The 26,031-nt window shown below is 49.2% G+C and overlaps 1 protein-coding gene across 4 annotated transcripts in view; it reads right to left on the minus strand.

Annotated features, from left to right (window-relative positions):
- RBM45 (RNA binding motif protein 45) overlaps positions 1 to 26,031 on the minus strand; it is a 319,897-nt gene that overhangs the window by 186,582 nt on the left and 107,284 nt on the right. For all 4 annotated transcript variants that reach the window (XM_078681508.1, XM_078681509.1, XM_078681511.1 and 1 more), the window contains one exon: positions 2,774 to 2,833. In XM_078681508.1, the coding sequence (XP_078537634.1) occupies positions 2,774 to 2,833 (60 nt within the window). The remainder of the gene's footprint in view (positions 1 to 2,773; positions 2,834 to 26,031) is intronic.

Consider the following 26,031-nt stretch of genomic DNA (forward strand, 5'->3'; position numbering starts at 1 on the left):
AAAACGCCCTGAAAATCTTGACAAAGCTGTAATTCGATCTACAGCACCTCCCCCTATTTGTACACCGGACGGTGACAAATACTTGAGAATCAACGCTAGAACATAAGAACCACGAGTGTAGAGGCAGAAATAGGACGCCTATACCCTCTCTAAATTACGAAATTTCAGGTTGTCCCTTCTTCTTTATCGTCCTGATGAAGACCCGAACTGGTTGCTAATAAGACAGCACCGCACCCCAGGGTCGAAACGTCGACGTTAACTCTTCAACTGGTCCTTGTTATATCCCAGCAGAAAAATATAAATAATTGTACTGTTTGTGGACATTGATACCATTTTTGGACCGTGACTTCTTTTAATTTTAATTTTTGCTGTAAAATTGTTTCACTGTATTATACACTCAAATCACTTGTTCACGTTTAATTCACTTGTGCACTTTGTTTTGAATATCTATTGTATGGACAACCAATCTTTTAAGTGTTGAAATGAATTGCTGTAAAGAGATAGATGAATAAGAACCTTTCTCTTTTTTGAAAAATGTGTGGTGTGTGATTTTCCAATTCAAATACTTCTAAGTACAACTAAGTAAGAAAAGTTGTTGCAATATATGCTATATAACTGAGAAATTGTTCACTCCCCGACAGAACCAATTTTTGTTTGCCATTGCCTACCCAGGTTCTGAGGGTTACTGGGTTACCCCATTATAATTAATGGGCATTTATACGGATAGCTGGGAAACTATCAGGGAAGGTATTGATAGAAAGAGGGACGAGGCAGGGTTGCCCCTGATCCCCCCTCCTTTTTGCTTTATATATAGATCCTTTTATTTTGACATTAGAAAGAAATCATGCTATTAAACCCGTTCAGATTCAAAATACCGAGTTCAAAGTCTGTGCGTATGCAGACGATATCGCTGTTGTCGCAAACTATATCGCCAGTTCGCTACCTATTATTATAGAGGCTGCAGAGATGTTCGGCCAGATTTCTGGTTATAAGTTAAACTTAGCAAAGACCCAAATCATACACTCTGAAGCCGGTCGACCAGAAAATATTAAATGTGAACAAGAGGCCACATACCTGGGTGTAAAACTTATGGCTAATGTCGAAAACATCATTTCTGCTAACTTGGATCCAATAATAGCTGCCTCAAATAAAACATTAGAGAGATTAAATAACTTAAAATTCTCGCTTGCTAGACGCACCAATATATTGAAAATGCTCATTTTCCCCAAATTTTTATATATATTCCGAGCTATTCCTTTTTTAATATCTTCCCATTATTTTGCTCAAATAGACAGAATGTGCTCAAGATTTCAATGGGGATATCACCGAGCAAGGAGATCTGTTAAAAAATGCACCTTACCAAGGGACAGAGGAGGCTGGGGCATTCCCAATTTTCAATTTTACCACCAAAGATCCATTCCAACATATGGGGGTGTTAGTCTTATCAGATGATCCTACCGAAGAATTTTCTGCCCCATCTATTTATGAGATGCTTTTGGGTGAAGAGGTTAAACAATGTCTAAATAGAATAGTGGAACCAAGTTATTACAAGAAGACCAAATTTAAAATATTCCATACAGCCTATCTGGTTTGGAGGATAATTAAGAAAAAATTTGGAATTAACAGTAAGCTAACACTGTATACACCTCTTCAGAAGTGCCCTCTCTTCCCTGAAATTTGTAATGATCAGGTGCTGCTAAGATGGAAAGAGCGGGGAGTGCAGGAATTGGGAGATTTGTTTCAAGGGAAGAGCTTCGCCTCCTTTGATTTTTTAACGAGGAAGTATAAGATGCAGCGTGTTTATTTTTTTAAATATCTTCAGCTTCGGAGTTTCTGTGAAGAGAAGCTGTCAGGAAATATGGTTTTCTTAGAAAAAATAGAGATTATTGAAGCAATTAAAGGAGGCTTAAAATGGGCCCTTTGTATCAACTCCTTCTGGCAACGGAGGAAGATGATCTTCGGGAAATTGAAAAGAAATGGCAAGAGAAGTTAGGTGTAGAGGGAATTAAGTTGGCAAGAAGCTTGGAGATAGCTACCAGTGTATTATTAAATGGATCTCTTCAAACTCAACATTATATGTCGGTGTTTGATCTATACTATACACCAGCTAAATTAGCAAAATGGAAGTCTGGGCGGGGGACTTATTGTAGTCGATGTAATCTAAATGCAGCTGATACTGCCCACGTTTTTTCGTTTTGTCCAAAGCTTTCTAAATTTATAGGAGATATTGAGCTGTATATTAATGAAAGCTTGGGCATTTGTGTCAAATTAACCATGCAACTGGTTATATTTGGCGTGGAAGAAAATATGCTGCATAATGGTTACCTGCAGAAGAAGCCTTTGTATTTATATGCATGTCTGTATATAGGTTTTGTATTTCTTCGCAATGGATTGACCCGGAACCACCAAACTTCGTAAAATGGCAAGCTAAATTATTGTCATTATATCACCTTGAATCTTCTTTGTATAAACTCAAGGGTATTAGACGGAAAATGTATGGGTATAAAGTATGGCTACCAATTGGATGGGGCAGTAAGGTTTCTATAGGTTATATATTTGTATCTTTTTTTCGCTGCCTTTGTTTCGTAATTCATGGAACTATAATGTATTTACTTGTGTTTATCTCCCTTGTCTGTCTGCTGTGGGATAAATTCTCAATAAAAATATTTTAAAAAATCAATAAAAAAAAAATCAACCTATTCTACACAGTGTTGCCTTTCCACCAAAGATCCTCATAGAATCAGCAGATCCTCCTACCCCTCCTCTGGATTACCTGAAACAGCTCGGTCTCGTAAACGCAAACTGCTGAATTCATTGCTCCTCGTTCCAAGGTCTGGTGGAGAAAACAAGAGCAATAGTGGGTCAAAAAATTACAAACTGAGAAGAAGTTTACAAGACTTCCAAGTCAGATAACAATTGGAAATACTCACAAAGTTAAACATTGTCAACATTTTCCCAATTAAATATATTATAAATTAATATTAATTTAACGTAATGTGCTTCTATTTTTAGCTAAGTACAGCCTTGTATGATGAGCACTCAGTGCATTAATTTTCTCTAATTTCTACAGTCATTCAATAGTTTGTTTTCTTGCATTACTGTAGTAAAATCCTGGAAGCTCAGGAATGATCTAAGAGTCCCAGGCCCCATCTTAGGCACTAACCATGTAAGCTCAAAAACATACCAAACTCTTGCCATAAGTCAAATATAGGATTAAACACAAAAACTGCACCACCCTTTTCAGGTATTGTTGTCTAAAATTCATATTCAATCATAGCACAGTAAGTTTTACATCTTTCCAAATCACCACTTACTCTTCTCCAAATATCAAACCACCATCTATATCTAAGGCACCTAGGCCTTCATTCCACAGGACTAGTTTGTCCTTATACCAAGCCTAAATGAAAATCAACACCTTAGCGTAAGCCCTAATCCCATGCACAATAGCATCGCATGATAATCATGGAACACTAAAATAAACACATTTTTCCGGAGCAAAAATACTACATTATATAGAAAAGATATACTGAAGCACAGTTAAATATAGCTCTAAAGAAGCTTATCTGGCATGTTGCAAAAGGCATTTGCAGGGACTTATTTTAGCTTGTCTGAACATAGAGCACTACATGAAGCAAATGAAATAGTACTCCTAACAGGATTCACTTGAAAAAGTTCTCTCCAAGTAACAGTTTTAAAAGCTGTACATGGGGATTTGGTTCAACTGTGTAAAGTCTTGTAGGACAATTTAAAAATAAATCCTATGTTGAAGAAAGAATTAGTGACAAGTTGTTTTGAACTCATTTATTTATTTTATTTATAGGGCTTATATAGCGCTAGCTATACCCGAAGGTACCAGAGCGCTTTACAGAATCGAGAGCAAGGCAATAATCCAGTCACTGAGCATATGATGTGCAACAATCTTAGGTTTAAGTACACACAAAATATAAACACGGGAAAAAGAGCTGGGCAGAGTTGGTGGAATACACAAAATATATGCACGGAAAATCGTTAGGCCATGAGGGTGGTTTCTGATTGTGGTCAATAAACACTATGAGTCCATGGAGAGAAAGACATTCAAAACAATAGAAGCAAAAACAACAAGCATTTGCAATGCAATAGGTCTCGCATTTACGTGAATTTGAGTTATTGACATTGCAAATATAAAAGGCCTTGTTATTTGTTTTAAAAACATAAATAAAAGGCATTGTAACTTACAATGCCAATAGCTTTAACTTGGGTAACTACAATACCTATTGCATTGCAAATGCTTGTCCCTTTGGTGGAGGCCATGATTCCCCACAGGAGCGTTGACAAGCGAGGAGGTGCCGTGGTGCGCAGAGGGCCTCACCAGATCTCCTAAGACACCATTTCAGTGCTATGGGCGACCTCCCGCTTTTGTGTGCTAGCAGCCATCACGTTAGGCTCCACTTACCACTCCCCGAGCCGCTGTCCGAGTCACATACATGCCTCTCTCAAGTCGAGATTCCAGGAAGAATGTGCAAATAAATCAGCTTCAGATTTCCAGGTTACCAACTGATGCAAGTGTTCTGGTGTCCAACAGGGGCTACGTTGTCTCATAGGTATCCCCATAGGTTCCCCTCGTCGTCCTGGGCTTGCGTACAGCACAGCGCTCAGTGCAGGTCATGGGTCCTTGGATATAGTTTGGAGCCGGGTGAGATAGCAGCGAGTCTCCTGTGGGTTGTGGATGCTGCGACAGGTGCCCCACAGATACAGAGGTGGACCCAGGCCAGGATGTGCCATTCGCGGGGGCTGAGCAAAGCTATATCTCGCAACTTAATATCGTAATTTAGGAAGCTCCAACACACGGGCCTAGAGTGAATAGCCGGCCTGTGACGCTGGTTGTCGCGAACGGTCCCTCCAATACTCAGGCAGGCCTGGCACGCCGTCCAAATCCAGGGGGCATCCACAAATCACCTCCCTCCTCAGAGCCCCGGGAGCCAGGAGCAAAGCGAAGAGGCGGGGGCGCTGCAGCTGGAAGTACCGGAGGGCCGGTCCCGCTGAGATCTGCACCCTGGGTAGCGGCTGCCCGCTAGGCCGCACTCATGGAGGTCCTGATATCAGGGGTGTTGGGGGGGACCGATACCCCTCACCCCGCTGTCATTGTGGAGCCACCAGGAGCTGGGCTGCGGCTCGCAAAGCACATGTCTATCTGACCGGGTCAGGCGCAATCCAATACGCCGGCAGTCTCCGCTCTTATCGAAGGCCCGACTGCGGCAGCCCCATCATCTGTAAGGCCGCGGCGGGTAGTTGCCTCGGTCAATTCGGGCACCAGCGATGCGTTGCTGCTCCGGACGCTGACGTTGCTCGATCCAGCACTGATTTTAGGGTCGGGAGGGGCACTGTGAAGAGTGCTGGACTATGGACTGGGATGGAGCGCCAGGAGAATGCGTCCATTCGCTCCACCATCGTGGACACCCCTCCACGTATCTTTTCTTAGTAACATTACATTATTTATTTATGTTTTTGATCTCCTACGAGAGTGACAGGGCATGTGCCTGCCTTACACAGTGCATGTGCACATCTTTTGCCAGGCATGTGTCTGTCTGCCTTGTGTGAAGTCAGAGAAAGTGAGAGCGCGGTGGGAGCGCGTGATGAAATTGAGAGCGTGGTGGGAGTACGTGAAAGCTACGATTGCCAGAGAGAAGACGCCCTGCGTGTGCACATCGCCTGTCTGGGCACGCACGTGGTTTGTCTCCCTTTGCGCACCAAACCTACCACAATATTTTCACCAAGGCGAAGCATCGCATTCACTAGGCGAGACCTAAAAATGTATAAATAATGCAACAGGCAGATAGAAAGAAGCACCACTCAGAATTGCATTACTTTTTTGTTGGTCTAATATTATGGGGTGATGTGCTGAACACCGTTGAATGTCTCCAAGACCTGCCACTGTGAAAGTCTGGGCAGAACCCACATAACTATGGGGAGCTAGCGTAAGCTCACTCTACTTCTCCAGCAGTCCACAGAACCAGTGTTGAAGTGAGGGGGACAGACAGACATAGCAGGCTAGGCCGGCACAATCGCCAGGTGAAGAAATATAAACCATCTCTAGTAAAGTGCTAATGTACAGAAAAGAGTTTAAAAATAATTGGGGGGCATGTTCTTGCCACAAGTTAAAATTGGCATGTACATTAAAGCTCCCTGGAAGAAACCGCATATGCTGCCAGTTTTTCCTGATTATTATAAGTTAGCAAATGTCAAATCGTCAATCGTGTATCTAGTCTGAGCGGCAGGGACTTTAAATATATCTATCTTGACAGGGTTTTCCATGTGAGTGCTTGCTGTAGCAGAGGTGAGCAGAGTCCCCTCAAATTCCTCCTATGTGTGTGTACGGTGTGTGTGTGTGTGTGTACGGTGTGTGTGTACGGTGTGTGTGTGTGTACGTGTGTACGTGTGTACGTGTGTACGTGTGTACGTGTGTACGTGTGTACGTGTGTACGTGTGTGTACGTGTGTGTACGTGTGTGTACGTGTGTGTACGTGTGTGTACGTGTGTGTACGTGTGTGTGTGTGTGTACGTGTGTACGTGTGTGTACGTGTGTGTGTGTGTGTGTGTGTGTGTGTGTGTGTGTGTGTGTGTGTGTGTGTGTGTGTGTGTGTGTGTGTGTGTGCGCGCCTTCGGCCGGCGTGTGCGTGTGTGTACGCCTTCGGCGTGTGTGTGTGTGTGTACGCCTTCGGCGTGTGTGTGTGTACGCCTTGTGTGTGTGTGTGTGTGTGTGTACGCCTTCGGCGTGTGTGTACGCCTTCGGCGTGCGTGTGTGTACGCCTTCGGCTGACGTGTGTACGCCTTCGGCTGACGTGTGTGTGTGTGTACGCCTTCGGCTGACGTGTGTGTGTGTGTACGCCTTCGGCCGGCGTGTGTACGCCTTCGGCCGGCGTGTGTACGCCTTCGGCCGGCGTGTGTATGCCTTCGGCCGGCGTGTGTATGCCTTCGGCCGGCGTGTGTATGCCTTCGGCCGGCGTGTGTATGCCTTCGGCCGGCGTGTGTATGCCTTCGGCCGGCGTGTGTATGCCTTCGGCCGGCGTGTGTATGCCTTCGGCCGGCGTGTGTATGCCTTCAGCCGGCGTGTGTATGCCTTCGGCCGGCGTGTGTATGCCTTCGGCCGGCGTGTGTATGCCTTCGGCCAGCGTGTGTATGCCTTCGGCCGGCGTGTGTGTGTGTGTGAAGCGCGTCTACAGACCCTAAGTGGCTCGTGCACCCGTCTGTCTCCCTTGGGAGGCAAAACAACAACAATAGGTCTCTCTGGCGACAGCGCTTTCGCGCTGCAACGCCAGGCGAGACCTAAAAATCAGCCAACTGATCGACAGTCTAAATTGAGAAAGAGATCATATTAGAACAGAGTTCAATTTGCTTATGTGTTCCGGTATTTGTTAAGGAGATAGTGTTTCAGGTCTCTTTTGAAGCCAGAAAAGGAGGGGTTGCATAGTCCCTCGGGAAAGAGTTCCATATGCTTGGACATTACCTGAAAAAGAGTGAGCCTGGGTTGTTTTCCTTTTTAGTTTGGGAGGAACAAGAAGCAGTGTGTTGGAGCTTCTCAGAGGTCTGGTTCTTCCTGCTTTTGTGAGTTGTCTAAATAGTAAGAGGCATTTGAACGAATAGCTTTGTTGGTGAAACAGGCAGTCTTGTAGGTGCATCTTCCTTCGAAGGGAATCGAGAGTGCACCTCCAGCAGCACAGCGACGACCGGGTGCAGAGGTCAAATTCGAGGTTGGGCGCCCAATGTTAACCAATGGAGATTGGAGGTACTCCAAGTTGCGCTGCTCACAGGGGAGTAAAGCAGCGTCAGGGGTTGATCTCCTAGAGTTTAAGGTAAGTATAAGGGGGCCACAAGGCAGCACCAAACTTACACCCTCAGTGGCACAGGAGCGGCGGGTGTAGAGTGCCAATGCAGCATCAGGTGCACAATGTTAACCAATGAGGGAGATCGATCTTGAAGAAAGGCTGCAGGCTCACGCCAGGAGGATGAGCGAAGAAAACCCACAGCTGCCCACGTAGAGATGCTAGGGGATGTAGGGGCACCAATGGTTGAAATCCCCAAGGCCCAGGGGCCTTTAGGAAAACTTTTAACAGGAAGGTTGCGGTCAGGGGGAGCATTCAAGATGAAGCCGCAGGCTTTAGGAGTCCCGCAGGGTTCAGCCCACAGTGGACTCAGGCTCAGAAGCGCTGGGGTACCTTCGCAAGACCAGTGGAACACTTGGACTCGGGCCATGAGTGTCAGATGCAGAGGTGGATCCTGAGGCAAGTTCACGGTTCCTTAGGGCAAAGTTCTTTTTATTTACAGATGGTTTCTTCTGGACGTTCCGCTAGTCACGGGAGATTAGGAGTCTTATCCAGAGGCAGGCAGTCCGCCCAGGGTCCTGGATGTCGCTGCTCTGCGGGACGAACTGCTCTTCTTCAGCAGGGTATTTGAGGACTGCAGACAGGCTGGTAAGGCTGGGGCAGGTCAAGTGGTGTCTTCAGTCTTAGCTGCTGCACGGCTCTTCTTTGTAGGTTGCCAAAATCTGATTTCAGGGGCTGGGGGTGCCACCTAAATACTAGATTTAGGGGTGTTACAGGGAAGTAACAGGTAGGGACCAAAAGGTCCTGTGGGAGGGTGGCATACGCCAAGTCCTAAGTGGATAAGTGCCATCATCTTAAAGATGGTGGGCACTGAAAATGTTGCTTAACTTCACCTCTAGCACCTGAGGGGTGGAGTTGGTGAAGGGGCACACCTCCTGTTCTAAATTATTTTGCCAGTTCTCCCGTCAAATGGGTGGTTTGATCCGGGGGATGCCATCTGCGGCTAGCAGCAGAGGCTGGGGTTGAATTACCTGGCGTCAGAGAGCAGGGGCTCTCAACCCAGGGGTCCAGAAACATGTCTGGTGGTGGCAGGCTGCCTAAAGCCAGTCAGATATCACACCAGGGTTGGTAGGTTTTCAGGGGGCACCTCTGAGGTGTCCTCTGAGAACATGTTTCAATAAAACTAACACTGGCATCAGCGGGGGTTTATTAAGAGGAGTTGTTTGGTACAAAACACTAATGGGTTCAGTTAAGCCACCGTGGTACTGTGTAACTCGAGTTATTGAGTTTGCAGCCCAAGTACTCTCTATGGCTTTATTGGCACTCAAAATTTTTGAAAATAAACCTAAATATTATAGGGACATACCTGCTCATGCAGTTGTGCCAATGTTAGACCCGGCCTCGTGGCGTGGTCCCACTTCTCCCGCATGGCGGGCCCTGGACAGCATCGACCCCTATCCCCCGGCCTAAAGCTATCCCCTCCAACCTTCACGAGAGCCGCCACCCCTGGCGACCCCTGGCTCTCCCCCTCGGGAGCCCGGCGACCCCTACTCGCCCCACTCTGCGGATTCGACCCCAATTCCGGACCCGACTCCATCTTGGACCTTCCACGTCCGGACCACGTGGCCTCGGCCCGACCTCGGCCGCCCCAGCGAAGCCCCGACATCGAGGCACCAAGATCCAACCAGGTGGTAAAGCGGCCACTTGACGGATCAAGGAGGAGGGGAGTGTCGATGGGCCTCCAGCCGTCCCCGGACGCCTGGTTTCGATCGCCCTCCGGCCTCCCTGGGCGCTGGCTCCACCCCCCTGCTGGGTGTCTGGACACTCTCATCCCGGCCCCTCTGACCCCCAGGCGCGAGGGTCCGGACATCAAAGGACTCCAGACCTATATCTGGGGCAGCTCTGGGATGGGTCAGGAGTTGTATCCTGGAGTCGAGAGCCCTGCTGACGCTGTCGCGGCGGACCCCAAGAAGAACTTGCTACTTTGAACCCTGAACCTCTGGAGTCCTGCTGGCGCTGCCGCGGACCAACCTCGCTGAAACCATCTTCGGAGCCTGCTGGCGCTGCCGCAGCCCAACCTCGCTGAAACCATCTTCGGAGCCTGCTGGCGCTGCCGCGGCCCGACCTGGCAGAAACCATCTTTGGAGTCCTGCTGGCGCTGCCGCGGCCCAACCTCGCTGAAACCATCTTCGGAGCCTGCTGGCGCTGCCGCGGCCCAAACCTCACGGAACCCCCCCAGCTCGAGAATTGAGAGCTGAGCGCAGGGTATCCCTGTGTCAGACTGGTACTAAGACGGTCCCGCTACCCTTTCCCCCAGTTACCGCGACTCTAAGGATCCCTCGATCCGTTTGTACATATTACCGAAAGAACCAATCGTTAGTGTTGATAAAGATTCTAAGAAGTACTCTCTTGTGTGGTGTCCCTTTGTAGTGGCGTGATTGCTCTACTGTGACGATTCTAGGAGAGGACCCTCACCCAGGAGGCCTCTCGATGGCGCTCGGCCAATTCCATAAGGAGAGGTGGACCTCGGGGTGGTCAGTCAGACATCTTCTGCCTCCCCAGGGACCGCCTTTCTAACATTGGTGATTCAGAAAAGGGGGTGGTGATGAACAGAGTGTCTTAATTAAGCAGACCACTCTTACCCAGTCCAAAGATCAGGGCTTGATCCATCACCGTTATTTAGCTCACTGCCCCATCCCAGCTCAGAACCTGGCTATATGCAAATTAGTCTGTCCCTGGCCCAGTGCATCATGGGAACAGGGCAGACCAAACTACCAAGCCAATTCTTCACCAGAAAGGAGACAAGCTACCTTGTTGTAAATAATTTTGTCCACCCTAAGCGTGGAAGGGTATACTCAGATGTGAGTCCCTTGCTCATTGCACCATCAGGATTCAAGCAAGCCGGGCCGAAGACGCCTGAAATGGCAGAAACCGGTCCCCGGAAGCTTGTTTCCTTCCCAGTGTAAGAATTGGCTTTTGTAGTCTGGTCTGCCTTGTTCCCATGATGCACTGGGCCAGGGACAGACTAATTTGCATACAGCCAGGTTCTGAAACTGGGATGGTGCAATGAGCTAAAAAAACGGTGTTGGATCTAGCCCTGATCTCTTGACTGGGTGAGAGTACTCTGCTTAACACCTTGAACGCTATGGGGATTTTTCCCCTGTGCTGGAAAAGCAGCAGATGCACTTTACATGACGAGCTGGGCTCGTCATGAGCGTAGCAGGAGGCTACTGCATGACGAGCCCAGCTCGTCATGAGCGTCGAAGGGGTTAATTCAGAGACTCTGTCCATCACCACCCCTTGTTGTAAATAATTTTGTCCACCCTAAGCGTGGAAGGGTATACTCAGATGTGAGTCCCTTGCTCATTGCACCATCAGGATTCAAGCAAGCCGGGCCGAAGACGCCTGAAATGGCAGAAACCGGTCCCCGGAAGCTTGTTTCCTTCCCAGTGTAAGAATTGGCTTTTGTAGTCTGGTCTGCCCTGTTCCCATGATGCACTGGGCCAGGGACAGACTAATTTGCATACAGCCAGGTTCTGAAACTGGGATGGTGCAATGAGCTAAAAAACGGTGTTGGATCTAGCCCTGATCTCTTGACTGGGTGAGAGTACTCTGCTTAATTCAGAGACTCTGTCCATCACCACCCCTTGTTGTAAATAATTTTCTAACATTGGTGGCAGGCGGTGCGATCCGAGCAGACGCAAATCGTACAGAGAGTGACTCACCCACTACTGACAGAAACACACCGCAACCATGACTACCAAAGAAACCTGACCAACCGCGGAGTTCCAGAAAGAACGGTTGGAAGATTAGAACCACAAAGAATTGAAACAATTCTGCAAGGACCTGGGCATCGCTACCACTGGACTAAGCACCAATGAGGATTTCAAGCAGGCCCTACAAACATGGGTGGAGGCAGGAGCAACGCCACCCCAGAGCGAAGACAACACAGTTCCGAACATACACCCGGAGACCGACGCAACCCCAGCGGGGGAAAGACCTACGAACATAGACACGGGCCTCTCCCACGAAGACGCCCGAGAGCGAGAAAGGAGCCGGCTCCACCAATTGGAGCTCGCCCGACTCAGTCTGGACGGAGAACTACAGCTGGCAGAGAAAAAGATAGCCCTTGAGCAACTACGGCTGCAAAGAGACCTAGAGGAGAAACGAAGGCAGAGAGACTTGGAGGAGAAGGAGCTCACGTTCGAGCACGAGCGTGGCTGAAAAGAACTTGAGATCAAGGCCAAAACTGGGGAGGCCAGCGCTTCCGGGAACCGGAGCCCACCTCCTCCTGCGGACACGAAGGTCCACATCCCCAAAGATGTCGTCAAGGAATATTATAAAAACAACGACATCCAGCAATGGTTTAAGGCCTACGAGGTAGCCATGGCCTCTCATCGAGTACCCCAGAAAGACTGGGGTGCCGGCTTGTGGGGGAAGTTAGTCAACGAAGGGAGAGACGCCCTGCTAGAGCTCCCAGACGCAGAGATGACCTCTTATGAACACATGAAAGCCGCCCTCCTTACTCGCTATGGACTCACCCCGAGATGTACCGGCAGCGATTCCGCAACTGTAAAAAACTCCCCGGTACTACATGGGTGGAGTACGTGAACTTCTATAGTAGAGCCCTAGAGGGGTGGATCAAAGGCAGCCAGGTCACCACCTACGAGCAACTGTTCAACCTCATTGTATGGGAGCTCCTCTCCAACAACTGTTTTATCGTACTCAGGCAGCATCTCCGACAGCAAACTGACCGAGCCACGTAAACTAGCCGTCGAGGCCGATCGATGGGTGAGCACCCGGGTCCCCCGGAGCCCGATGGGAGACTACGGCCGAGGTTCCCCGGGGAACCACCGCCCACGAGGCGGCGGAGGAGGCCAGAACAGGAGCCGCGACTCCCCCGCGGGGCCGCCCCAACCTCCACTTCACCATCCCTGGCCAGAAGAGGGGCCCCCCCCAGCACGGCCGGGGCCCCGCCCGAACGTTACCTGCCACAGATGCCAGGGGCCCGGTCACTATGCCAATGACCCCCTCTGCCCGATGAACCAACGACCCGGCACAACCGGTCCTCCAAACCGCCAGATCGCCGCCGCCGCCCTAGGAGAAGAAAGGGGCGAGGAAGAGGACTATGACCACGATCAGGCCGAGTTGGAGCCCGCCGCTATGTCCCTGGTATGTCTAGGCGAAAGAGACATGATCCCCCAGGCAACACTCAGAAGTACCGCCAGTGGGTCACCAATAATGGGCACCGGGCCGAAGCCCTCCGCGACACCGGAGCCAGCGTGACGGCTGTCCGTTGCCACTTGGTGACCCCTGACCAGATCCTGCCCAATGTGCTGTGCCCCGTACGGTCGGCGGACAATTCCGAAAGCCTATGCCAGATGGCCAGTATCCCCTTCGAGTGGAGGGGGGGGGGGGGGGGGGGGGGGGGCGGTACGGGGGTGTCGGGCATGCTGAAAGTGACCGTCCGGGACGATGCCCCCGTGGACTGCCTCCTCGGGAACGACCTACAAAGTTCCCCCTGGGCCGGCGTCGAACGGAGAGAGCATCTGGGGATGCTAGGCCTTCCAGAGTAGGCCTGCGCGACCACCCGATCCATGGCCGCCAGGGTCACTACCCGGACGGAAGTCGCCCTGACTGAAGACCCAGAGTGGCCCGCACCTCCGCCGCCCGCCGTATCCGAAGACAACGGCCCAAAAGCCGACCCACTGGGGCCCAACAGTGAAGAAATTGCTGAGCTTGGCAACCTCCCGGAACTAGCCCAGTGGCGCCAAGAAGGTGGCCCCACACGAGAACAGTTCCGGCAAGAACAGAAAACCTGTCCCTCCCTCGAGGGAATCTGACAGCAAGCCGCCACTCAAGCCGCCGGAGACCCCTCGGGGTCCCACTGGGTCTATTGGGACCACAATCTCCTCTACAGTGAACAAAAGATTGCCGAACTGGGGGCCGGCCGGGTGCTGGTGGTCCCCCTCCGATTCAGAGACTTCCTCCTGAACCTGGCACACGACGTGCCCCTCGCCGGGCACCTGGGGCAGGACAAAACATACAGCCGCTTGGTGACCCATTTCTACTGGCCAAAAATGAAAAATGTGAACAATCACTGCCGGACTTGCCCCACCTGCCAAGCCAGCGGGAAGAGTGGAGGGAAGCACAAGGCCCCCCTCCAACCCTTTCCAGTCGTCAGCACCCCCTTCGAGCGGGTGGGAATAGACATTGTGGGGCCTCTGGAGCCCCGCACCTCCCAAGGACACCGGTATATTCTCGTCCTGGTGGACCATGCCACCCGCTATCCCGAAGCCATCCCTCTCCGGATGGACAGCCACCGTGGTGGGCCGGGCGCTGATGGGGATCTTCTCCCGGGTGGGCTTCCCCCGAGAAGTCGTCAGTGACCGGGGTATGAACTTCATTTCTCGATACATGAAATCCCTGTAGCACCAGTGCGGGGTCACGTATAAGTTTACTACCCCCCTACCACCCCCAAGGGAACGGGTTGGTGGAACGTTTCAATAGAACTCCCAAAGGGATGATCATGGGCCTGGAGGAGCCCTTGCGTCGCCAATGGGACGTGCTGCTGTCCTGCCTCCTCTTCGCCTATCGGGAGGTCCCTCAGAAGTCCCTGGGATTCAGCCCCTTCGAACTATTGTACGGACACCCCGTCCGGGGTCCCCTCAGCCTAGTCAAAGAAGGCTGGGAGGTCGCAGTCCAAGATACTCCCCCCCCCAACGTCTACCGGTACCCTCCTGACCCTCCGAAATCAGACCCGGAAGTTCCGGGAACTTGCAGAAGCCAACCTCGAGGCCAGCCAGGGAGGAGATGAAACGCTGGTACGACCAAAACGCCTCTTCCATTGAGTTCGAGCCGGGCCAACAAGTTTGGGTCATGTCCCCGGTCGAACCCTGTGCCCTCCAGGACAAGTGGACGGGGCCCTTCAAGGTGGTGGAGCGCAAGAGCCCTGTCACTTACCTGGTGGACATGGAGTCCCCCAGGAACCCCCTCCGGGTCCTCCACTCCAACCGGCTCAAACCGCACTTTGTCCGAACGGAGCTTAGCCTGCTGATGGCTACCGATGGCGGGGCCGAAGACGACTCCGAGCCCCTACCAGACCTTCTGAGCACCTCCGAGAAAGATGGCTCCGTCGAGGGGGTCACCCTCTCCTCCACCCTGACCCCAGAACAGCGCCAGGATTGCCGGAAATTGTTGGGTCAATTCGCAGACTTGTTTTCCCTCACCCCCGTAGTCACCCAGTGGTGCGTCCACGATGTTGACACCGGGGACAGCCCGCCTGTGCGACACCGGGCCTACAGAGTTCCCGACCGAGTTCGGACCTGCATCCAGTCGGAGGTCTCCAAGATGCTGGCCCTGGGGGTAGTCGAACCCTCCGACAGTCCGTGGGCCAGTATAGACGTCCTGGTCCCAAAATCCGCCGCCCCTGGCGCCACTCCCGAACTGCGATTTTGTGTCGACTACCGGGGATTGAACGCTGTCACCCGGGCCGATGCACACCCCATTCCCCGGGCCGATGAACTGATCGACCGCCTGGGGGCGGCCCGCTACCTGAGCACCTTCGACCTCACCTCCGGCTACTGGCAGATCGGTTCACTCCGGGCGCCCAATAGCGCTCCGCTTTCTCGACCCCCGATGGCCACTACCACTTCAGGGTGATGCCCTTCGGGATGAAGAACGCCCCCGCAACCTTCCAGAGGCTGGTGAATAAGGTATTGGCAGGGCTAGAAGGGTTCAGCGCCGCATACCTGGACGATATTGCGGTGTACAGCCTCCACTGGGCCGAGCACCTCAAGTACCTCTGGGAGGTCCTGACTGCCCTCCGACGGGACGGACTGACAATCAAAGCCAGCAAGTGCCAGATAGGCCAAGGTTCCGTGACCTATCTGGGACACCAAGTGGGGAGCGGCCATGTGGCTCCCCTCCAACCCAAGATCGACGCCATCATGGCCTGGGAGCCCCCGGTCACCCAGACAGCAGTCAGAGCGTTCCTGGGGCTCACTGGGTATTACCGGCGCTTTGTGAATGACTATGGGAGCATTGTTGGCCCCCTCACCGAACTCACTTCCAAGAAGGAGCCACAGAAGGTGCACTGGACCCCCGAGTGTCAGGCCGCCTTTGAGACTCTGAAGACAGCGATGTGTACCGTCCCCGTGCTCCAAGCCCCCGACTACAGCCGGGAATTCGTGGTCCAAACCGATGCCTCGGAGCACAGTGTCGGGGCGGTCCTTTCCCAACTCAACGCCGAAGGAGTTGATCAACCGGTGGCCTTCATCAGCCGACGTCTGCTGGCCCGAGAGAAACGCTGGAGCACCATTGAACGAGAGGCCTTCGCCGTGGTGTGGGCCCTCAAGAAACTCCGACCCTATCTCTTCGGCACCCACTTCTGGGTGCAAACGGACCACCCGCCCTTGCGGTGGTTGATACAAATGCGAGGGGAAAACCTAAAGTTGCTGCAATGGTCCATCTCCCTCCAAGGGATGGACTTCACTGTGGAACATCGCCCCGGCAACGACCACGCCAAAGCAGACGGCCTGTCCCGCTTCTTCCGCCTCGACGAGGAGAACCCCCAAGAAGATGGGTGACTCTCCCCGCCTTCAGCTTGGGAGGGGGGGGGAGGGGGGGGGGGAGGGGGGGGGGGGGGAGGTGTGTTAGAACCGGCCTCGTGGCGTGGTCCCACTTCTCCCGCATGGCGGGCCCTGGACAGCATCGACCCCTATCCCCCGGCCTAAAGCTATCCCCTCCAACCTTCACGAGAGCCGCCACCCCTGGCGACCCACGGCTCTCCCCCTCGGGAGCCCGGCGACCCCTACTCGCCCCACTCTGCGGATTCGACCCCAATTCCGGCCCACCATTTCAGGCCCCGACTCCATCTTGGACCCTCCACGTCCAGACCACGTGGCCTCGGCCCGACCTCGGCCACAGCCCCAGCGAAGCCCCGACATCGAGGCACCAAGATCCAACCAGGTGGTAAAGCGGCCACTTGACGGATCAAGGAGGAGGGGAGTTTCGATGGTCCTCCAGCCGTCCCCGGACGCCTGGTTTCGATCGCGCTCCGGCCTCCCTGGGCGCTGGCTCCACCCCCCTGCTGGGTGTCTGGACACTCTCATCCCGGCCCCTCTGACCCCCAGGCGCGAGGGTCCGGACATCAAAGGACTCCAGACCTATATCTGGGGCAGCTCTGGGATGGGTCAGGAGTTGTATCCTGGAGTCGAGAGCCCTGCTGACGCTGTCGTGGCTGACCCTGAGAAGAACTCGCTACTTTGAACCCTGAACCTCTGGAGTCCTGCTGGCGCTGCCGCGGACCAACCTCGCTGAAACCATCTTCGGAGCCTGCTGGCGCTGCCGCGGCCCAACCTCGCTGAAACAATCTTCGGAGCCTGCTGGCGCTGCCGCGGCCCGACCTCGCTGAAACAATCTTCGGAGCCTGCTGGCGCTGCCGCGGCCCAAACCTCGCGGAACCCCCCCCAGCTCGATGAACGAGAGCTGAGCGTAAGGTATCCCTGTGCCAGACTGGTACTAAGACTGTCCCGCTACCCTTTCCCCCCAGTTACCGAGACTCTAAGGATCCCTCTATCCGTTTGTACATATTACCGAAAGAACCAATTGTTAGTGTTGATAAAGATTCTAAGAAGTACTCTCTTGTGTGGTGTCCCTTTGTAGTGGCGTGATTGCTCTACTGTGACGATTCTAGGAGAGGACCCTCACCCAGGAGGCCTCTCGACGGCGCTCGGCCAATTCCATAAGGAGAGGTGGGCCTCGGGGTGGTCAGTTAGACATCTTCTGCCTCCCCAGGGACCGCCTTTCTAAACAGCCAACATCTGAGATACAGTGCACCAATCCTTAAGGCTTGTAAGGCCTGCTAGAGGTTTGGCTTACCCATACCCTAGGTAGTGCTGCTTTGACATGGCGCACAGGAGTGTCGCTCTGTCTGCACTAAGGCATGCTGGCTGCAGTGGCAGTTAGCATGACCTTGGTGAGAGGTTCCTAGGGGACCCTCTTCAGTACCAAAGCCCTAGGTACCAGGGGTATCATTTACTAGGGACTTACAGGGGGGCCTGATGTTTTGTCAATCGTGGTGCAGTTTTAGGGAGATAACACTGGTACTGGGAACCTGGACAGCAAGGACCTAGTACTCTACAGTCAAAGTTGCATCTAAATGCAGGCAAAACGTGGGGGGTTCTGCACCATAAACTCACTATCCCACAGGCCGCTACTTGTATGTCCTCTTCTGATAAAGCCAGAGCATGCATTTGTAAATTTTTTATGCTAACCTAAAATTTGTGTTGAGTAGTAGAAGAGGCAAACATTTAGTTTAAAAATAAAAATATGAGAAAGTCAAAAAAGCATAATACTTAGATAAACCGGGTGTCTGAAAATAATGCTTGGGAAATAAAAAACATTCCCACTATTCATACATGTTGTGTTAGTGGGATGAATTAATCTAAAACTGCTTTAGGTGCAGAGGAATACAGGCCATCAGACCTAACGAAAGAAATTAAGTCACAATAGTACAAACATAAGGCCCCCTAATATGTTCAGATAACGATTTTGCCTCCGGAAATAATCTAAACAGCTTGCAAATTTAAAGATTCAATACTAGAGAACCTTATACTCTAAACTGTTCTTCAGAAGTAAAAAAATAATACTCAAATATTTCTATATGCCATGCCACACCATTAAACTTTGAATCAATAAACAGGTGAAAACAAGGCCAATAGGTGTTCTCTAGAAAGAATTTGTTTTTCTTCTTGAATGAAATAAAAGTTAATTAAGGGCATATAGCAGATCTGGTAAGTCGCGGACTTGTTGACATTTTCAACTATGTTTTACTCTGGTACCTTTCCCGATAGCAGGAAAGAGATGTCCATTCTTCCTTTGTTAAGAAAGCCTATCTTAGATGCATCTAACCCTAATAACTAGAGACCTACAGCCAGACTGCCAACACCGGCTAAAATAGTGGATACAATTTATGAATATTCAATTATCACAATTCATTAGTGACAACTTGCTGGATCATTCCCAGTTAGGGTTCAGAAAATACAGCACGGAAACGGCGCTTATTAATGCTACCGAAGAGATCAGAGCAGCGATGGACGAAGGAGGCACAGCTGCTCTTGTGCTTCTTGATCTATCGGCCGCTTTTGACACGGTTGATCACGCTCTTTTGCAGCAGCGGTTGGAGAAGTTGGTAGTAGCCGGTACTGCCCTGGCACTGCTGTCCTCCTTCCCGTAGGATCGGAGAACAACAGCGTCATTTGACGGTTTCGACTCGGCTCCTTATATCCTGCCATGTAGAGTACCACCGGGCAGCTCATTAAGGCCTTCTCTGTTTAACATTTACGTTTCCGAACTGGCCCTACTGCTCTGGGAATTTGGGATTAGTTTGACATCATACGCCGATGACATCCAGATTGTGGTAGCTGCATACAAACATCAAACCTCGCCTATCCAGAAGTTCCATAAATAAATGGGCACAAACAACAGATGGATGAGTGCACATTGCCTCAAACTTAAATCCGAAAAAACGGAGGTTTTGATCTTTGGTAACATGCAGCCAACCTGGGGCAATCTGTGGTGGCCAGCAGAGATGGGTACATCTCCCAAACCAGCAGCCAAAGCCAAGAATTTGGGTGTCTGGATTGATAATAAATTAACTATCAGCAGACCAAAACCATTATCTCTGCCTCCTATAAGGACGATACTCCTGTACATTCCGGCCTACACCAGAAAACCGGTAGTAACAGCTCTCATTCAGTCCAAACTAGACTGCTGTAATGGGCTATATCTAGGCTTCCTGTTTTCAGCTTCTATTTTTGGTAAATTCTGGTGGGTTTTTTCATTGTTTTCAAGTGATTTCAATACCGTAAAAAACAGTTATCAGTGGTTACACATTTTTGCACCACTTAAACCAAAAGAAAAAGTGTTTCTGGTGTTTATGGAACGTTTTGCTTTTATTACTGCTGGCTTTTTGTACTGATAGCACATTGTATAAAGATAGTGTATGTGTAATATATATGAGGTCCGAATAGATTTTTGCAAATTAAACTTATTGTACACCATACAATACTTCTTTGGTCATGTGCGCTCGCTCTTTCTTTCCCATGTAAAATTCTGTGAAAAGGCCCTCTCAACATTGGCACTCGAGACGGCAACGCCAAAACAGCCAGTACACAATTTGTTAACTCTGGCCACTGACATAGCTTTCCATGCCAATACTGGTGCACTTGAAGATTGCGATTCTCAGGGCAGGTTCTGCAACATTTGCGCTGAGCTGGGCGCTTACGCCCTCAGATATTGAAGCGGTCAAAAATATATCACCACTTTTGAAACTACGTAGGAAATTCCCCTTTACTGAAGGGATCTAGAACTTGCAGAGTAGCACAGTGAGGTTTCATTGACTTTATATGCCGTTGGTGGTGAAGGGACATTTCTAAGCATCATTACAACCCATTTCTCATACATTGTAAAATAAATATTCTTGAATTGCTCTTCAACATTGCTTTGCTTGCCAAGTGGCAAGCACTCTAACATGGAAAATGTTGCAGTGCCAAAGTCACTAAAGGGGTCGCCCAGCCTACTCTTGGAGATGTTTTACATCTACACTAATTATGCTGAACACTTGGCAGACAAGGGTTTTTCAGAATCTAGTTTTTTTTATTATGTCCAGTACAGCAGTTATGTTTTCCTGTAAAAATCTAAGAATGCAGTAGTGTACTTTTTCACATCACTATGCAACCAAAGATCCTCACATTTCTTGCCTTTGGCATTATCACTCAGCAAAAAGTCTGTAATCAGTTGCCACACAGATAATATAGCATTCATAGTCCCTTGGACTGAGGACCATCAGCTAAGGGACACTGTTGGGATGACGGATGCCACAAAATACACACAAAATGATAAATATTTGTGTTTTAGTTCCTGTGCATAAGAAAACGGTCTACCAGAATGGACTAAAAAGTCAATAGCAGCCCTCATTAACTCTGAAGATTGTAAAGATGATTTCAGCATACCATCTAACAAGTGGAAAGGATATCTTACAGGGAATCACTTCATCTCAGGTATACATTTTGAGAGGTCATCACACCACATTGTCATACGTAGCAGAATCACTGCAAATACAAACAATATCACTCCAATCTTTGTTGAACTTGGAAATAACCTTTTTTTGCAGAGCATTCCAAGTGACACTGCATTCCATGTTTTCTAAAGGTCTGGTGTTGTGTTTTCACCACTATCCCAGATGCTTGGTGATAGTGCTCTTTTTACATATACTTGTCATTATACCTTGCATTGAATGTGAAAAGCCTGAGGTGTTACCATTTCACCTACTATTAATACTGACCCACTAGAAACTGGGGGCTGATGTATTAAGGGTTTTTACCCATTCTCTGTGGGTAAATGTGATGCCACATATTAGGAAAGATTCTAATGAAACCAGCCATTTTACCCATCAGTGAAAGAATCACACGCAGCCAAAATATCAAATAGGATTTTGATATTTCCCGATTCTCTACAGTGTATAAAACAATTAAAAACCTAAAACATGCTGCTAAACCCTGCATCTTTAGACCAAAGAACACAAAACTGAAAAAAGCAAAAGTAAGAAGAAACCATATTTTAGTGGAATACCCCTAAACAACAAAACTCAAGCAGAACAATGTTAGGCCAGTCTTTCTTACTGCTAGCTTGTAGAACAAATGTACATTGTATTGGCCCCTTCAGGAAGAAAATAAATGACTCACTCTCTTTTTCCTTTATTGAAGGGCATTTAGTTTGTGGTTATGCAGATGTTTTTTCAGTGTTTACATGTTGTCACTGGTGAGGGCTATTTCTCTTTCAGTGAGGTTTTATCAGTTATTATAGGTTTAAACCTAAAACCCCACATCTTAGCTATATCTGAATGTTCAGAAGCAGTGTTTAAAGAAGCTTCAGATGGCTCAAAATTCAGCTGCACGTCTATTGCTCAACATCCCCAGGCACAAAGCAGTATCTAAAGAAATCCGCAATCTGCATTGGCTCCCTGTTCCTCAGCGTATTAAGTTTAAGGCACTGTGTCTCGCCTATAAAGCTTCGAATGGCACAGGCCCTTGTTTTCTCCAGAATCTTTTTGAATGGTACCAACCGACCAGACACCTACGTTCCGCGGGGGCTAGATTTCTTACAGTCCCCAGAATTCGTACTGTGCACTGGGGTGGCCGTAGTTTTCACTACGGCACCTCTAAACTTTGGAACTCTTCCAATAGAACTCAGGAACGCTAGCTCCTTTAGTGAGTTTTAGGATAAAGTTAAAGACCTGGCTGTTTCAGGACTAGACGCTAAACATATTTACTGTGGTCTTCAGCACCAAGACAGCTCCGGGTATTTGTCCGCTCTTACAAATCACATTAACATATGAGGGTGACTGAAACACCACCCCCATACAAATGTGATGACCTGTTCTACAAAAGGAGTCCATAATTAATCTTAGTTCTACGGCTTTCTGGGTCCTAAATAAAATATCATTTACATGAAAAATTTAAAGAAATGATCACAAATGTGAAAACAATTCTCCATCCAAAACCTTATTCGAAGATGGGTGATGGAACAGTTTGTGGGTAAATTAGCATCATCAATTGCAAAGATGAAATCCCTGTAGGCTTGATTAGTACACCTAGAGTTGAATGTTGCTTGACCAACACAACGTCTAAAAAAAAGTGGCTGAAAATTCGACAACTTGCAAGATATGGTCTATGTCATTACATGGCAGCCTGAATTACTTATATTTACGGAAGTGGGGATTCCATCCAAATTAGGAAGGGACAACATTCACCCCCCCAACAAATTTGAAAGATGTGCCAGCAGCAAACAAGGGTAAATACTGGACTGCTTACTGCATTTTACTGTGGCTGACCATGGCATCCTCACAGGCTTTAAAACGGATTGAAAGGAAAGGTCTAGGATTGTCTAAAATCATAATTGTGACATACTGTTAAGGCTTGAAGACATGTTGAGAAGGAATCTCAGGAGAAGTCTCCAAGTCAATTCAATCTTTTCTTCAGAGTCACAGACGAGAAATGAACAGGATAGATGAATCTGAAACCCATATGTTTCAAGCAGCTTTTCATATACCTCCTCTGCATGCAGGTGCCAGATAATGATGAGACTGAATCACACAATCTACATTTCAAAATGTACACTGATGACACTTAGACTAGTAGTGCTTTCCAGACATTTTAGAACCACAACCCACTTTTTAGAACAAACTTTTGTGACACTTAGCTTTAACCGCTTAACCGAGTCGGCAATTCCGCTGCGGTGCGGCGGTTTAGCGGAGTGGGCGGGGCTGCGTCAGCCAACGAACGTGCGCAGAACTACGGAGGTAGTGCTTGCGATGGCCGTTGGCCAACGAACACATGGAAGGGGTTAATGGACATGAGGAGGGCAATTTTTTTATGGTACTAAAGCAGTGTGTGGCAGCGCAATGTCATTTACATAAGGTAGATTTTCTATTGAAATATCCACTAAAATCTCACGGATATGCAGTTTTACTAAATAAAACTATAATGCACACAAATGATAAATGTAAAATTGTGTTTCAGTGAATATCAATTGTGACTTACCAAATACCAATCCAATCTTTATTTCGACCAAATAGATCATAAAAGATATACAGACAATCAAAGTCATTATAATTTAAACAAATCAATAAAACACTAGTTATAAAAGTTGGACTACAACAATTCATCCTCAAAAGTGCTTAAAACCATTGATAAACTGAAATTATTAAAAGTCCACCTCCGCCTTCAAAAGTCGGGTGCGAGCGTGCCACATTGCTGTTAAATACTTTGCCACTGCGAACACTATTGGGGGTGACACATCAGTCCTTAGGATTCTATACGCAGGGAGGAACTGTCTGAAGCCCAGATTTTTGAGAAGGGGGACAAGCCAGTGTTTACTGATTTTTTGGTAGGCTTTACAGAAGAGTACCACATGTAAGTCATTTTCTTGGAAATGCGCGCATGCCGGGCAGTGCTCTGTGGGCGGAGGCAAAGACCAAGAGCTGGTGAATGACCTGAGGGGTAGTGTGCCGTATCTCCACTGCAGAAATAACTTCCTGGTTAGCACAGGGGTCATGCCATCCAAGACACATTCCAGGGAGTAAAAGTCCATTGAATGAATAGGTTCGTTAGGGAACCCACGTGCGTACTATCCAAAGCAATATTGAGCTTTAGGTCGTAATATGTTTTTGACAATGCTTTGCGTGTAATCCTGCTACTTGCGTTTGCCGGGTCAGTCCAAAGTTCTGATAGACCTAGGCTCTCGCATGACCTTTTTATGTAGCTTAGCCATGGAATGTGGGCGGCGTTTCGTACGATTAAAAACTCCTGGAGCTCAGTCCTATAATTGAGGAGTTCTTTGCTGCTCCATAATCGTCGCCAGAAAGTTAGTGGTTTGAGTCCCAATTCTTCTGCAATTGGCCTAATACCCAAGTCCAATCTCAGAGGGAGTAACGGCGTGCTTGATGGGAGAGCTACCAGCTGCCTGATTAATTTCTTTTCCGTAATCAGGTTTTGGGCAGAAGTGTGGCCCCACAATTCGCCCCCATAGGTAACTGCCCCCCGTGCCTGAGATTTGTAGATTTGAATGACTGGGCCAAGTAGACGATATGTTGAATTGTTCACCATCATGGAGATACCACCCACTATCTGCACCAGTTTCATGTTCGCCGTAGTCTGGTGTGTCCCCCATGTCATATTCTCATTTAGGGTTACCCCTAGGTACTCAAATGTAGAGACCCTCTCTAATCGCACTGTGCCAAGCAAGGGATTAGGGTGTGTTGAGGGAGTGGGGTTTAGGATCATATATTCTGTTTTAGAGGCGTTGATCTCAAGGCCCCTCTCCGTGCAAAATTTTAAAAACCCATCCAGTACCCGTTGTATTCCCATGGGGGATTGCGACAGCAGCAGGGTGTCATCCGCAAACATGATAGCGGGCACCCTGCTGCCGTGCAATTTGGGAGCGTCAATGTCACCGATCCCGGTCAGGTGGGCGATTAACCCGTTCACAAAGAGGCAGAACAGGGTCGGTGCAAGCACACCGCCCTGTCTCACCCCTCTGTCAACGGGGAATCTTTCCGTTAGGTTCCCATTCCTGCCACACCTGACACGCGCAAAATTATTCTGATGTAATTTCATCAGAATGGAAAGAATGTCTACCGGGACACCCAAGTCAGCAAGCACACTCCATAATTTGGATCTTGGCACCGAATCGAAGGCGGCTCGCAAGTCCACGAAGACCGTGTACAAGCTGCCCCCCTCGATTAGTGTGGTCCTCCAAGAAGGAATATGCTACTTACCAGTATGCATCTGTTCTTGGCATGTAGGGCTGCTGATATTTATATCTATGCATAGATCGCCGCCTAGTGTTGGGTCCGGATGATTGCACATTGTTGTCCTGGAAGAGTCTTCGAAGTATCACGAGATAGGTGGCTCCTCCCCTGGACTACAGTGCGCATGGGCATCCTCTCCATGCTCAGATTGTTTTTCGCCATTGTGGCCGAGATGGAGTGTGATATAGTAAGTGATGACCATGCGTTAGAATAAGTGTGAATGCTACAGCTGCAACAGGCACCGGGGAGGAGGGCGGGCGATATAAATATCAGCAGCCCTACATGCCAAGAACAGATGCATACTGGTAAGTAGCATATTCCGTTCGAGGCATGTGGGCTGCTGATTTTATATCTATGCATAGAATAAATAGTAGTACCCTCCTTATTGGCGGTTGCCCGTGCCCGCTGCAGCAGTCTGAAAGAGTCCTGAGAACAGCCTGACCTACAGCAGCTTGCTGTTTTGAGTGTACATCCACGCAGTAGTGTTTGGTGAATGTGTGTATGGTGGTCCATGTAGCTGCTCTACATATGTCCTCTAGAGGAATGTTACCTAGGAAAGCCATGGATGCCCCTAATTTGCGTGTGGAATGCGCTCTTGGGGGGAACTGTTAACGTGCGTTTAGCTTTTTGATAACAGATCTGGATGCACTTAACAATCCATCTGGCTATACCCGATTTAGAAATCAGGTTGCCTTTGTGCTGTGGAGAGAAGGCAACGAACAGTTGTTTAGTTTTCCTGAAGTCTTTAGTTCTGTCTATGTAATACAGGAGAGCCCTTTTAACATCAAGTGTGTGTAGTGCTCTGTCTGCCACTGAATCAGGATTTGGGAAGAATACAGGTAGTTCGATAGTTTGGTT

The sequence above is a fragment of the Lissotriton helveticus genome, chromosome 3_1 (assembly GCF_964261635.1).
Source record: "Lissotriton helveticus chromosome 3_1, aLisHel1.1, whole genome shotgun sequence".
In the NCBI taxonomy this organism is placed as follows: Eukaryota; Metazoa; Chordata; class Amphibia; order Caudata; family Salamandridae; genus Lissotriton; species Lissotriton helveticus.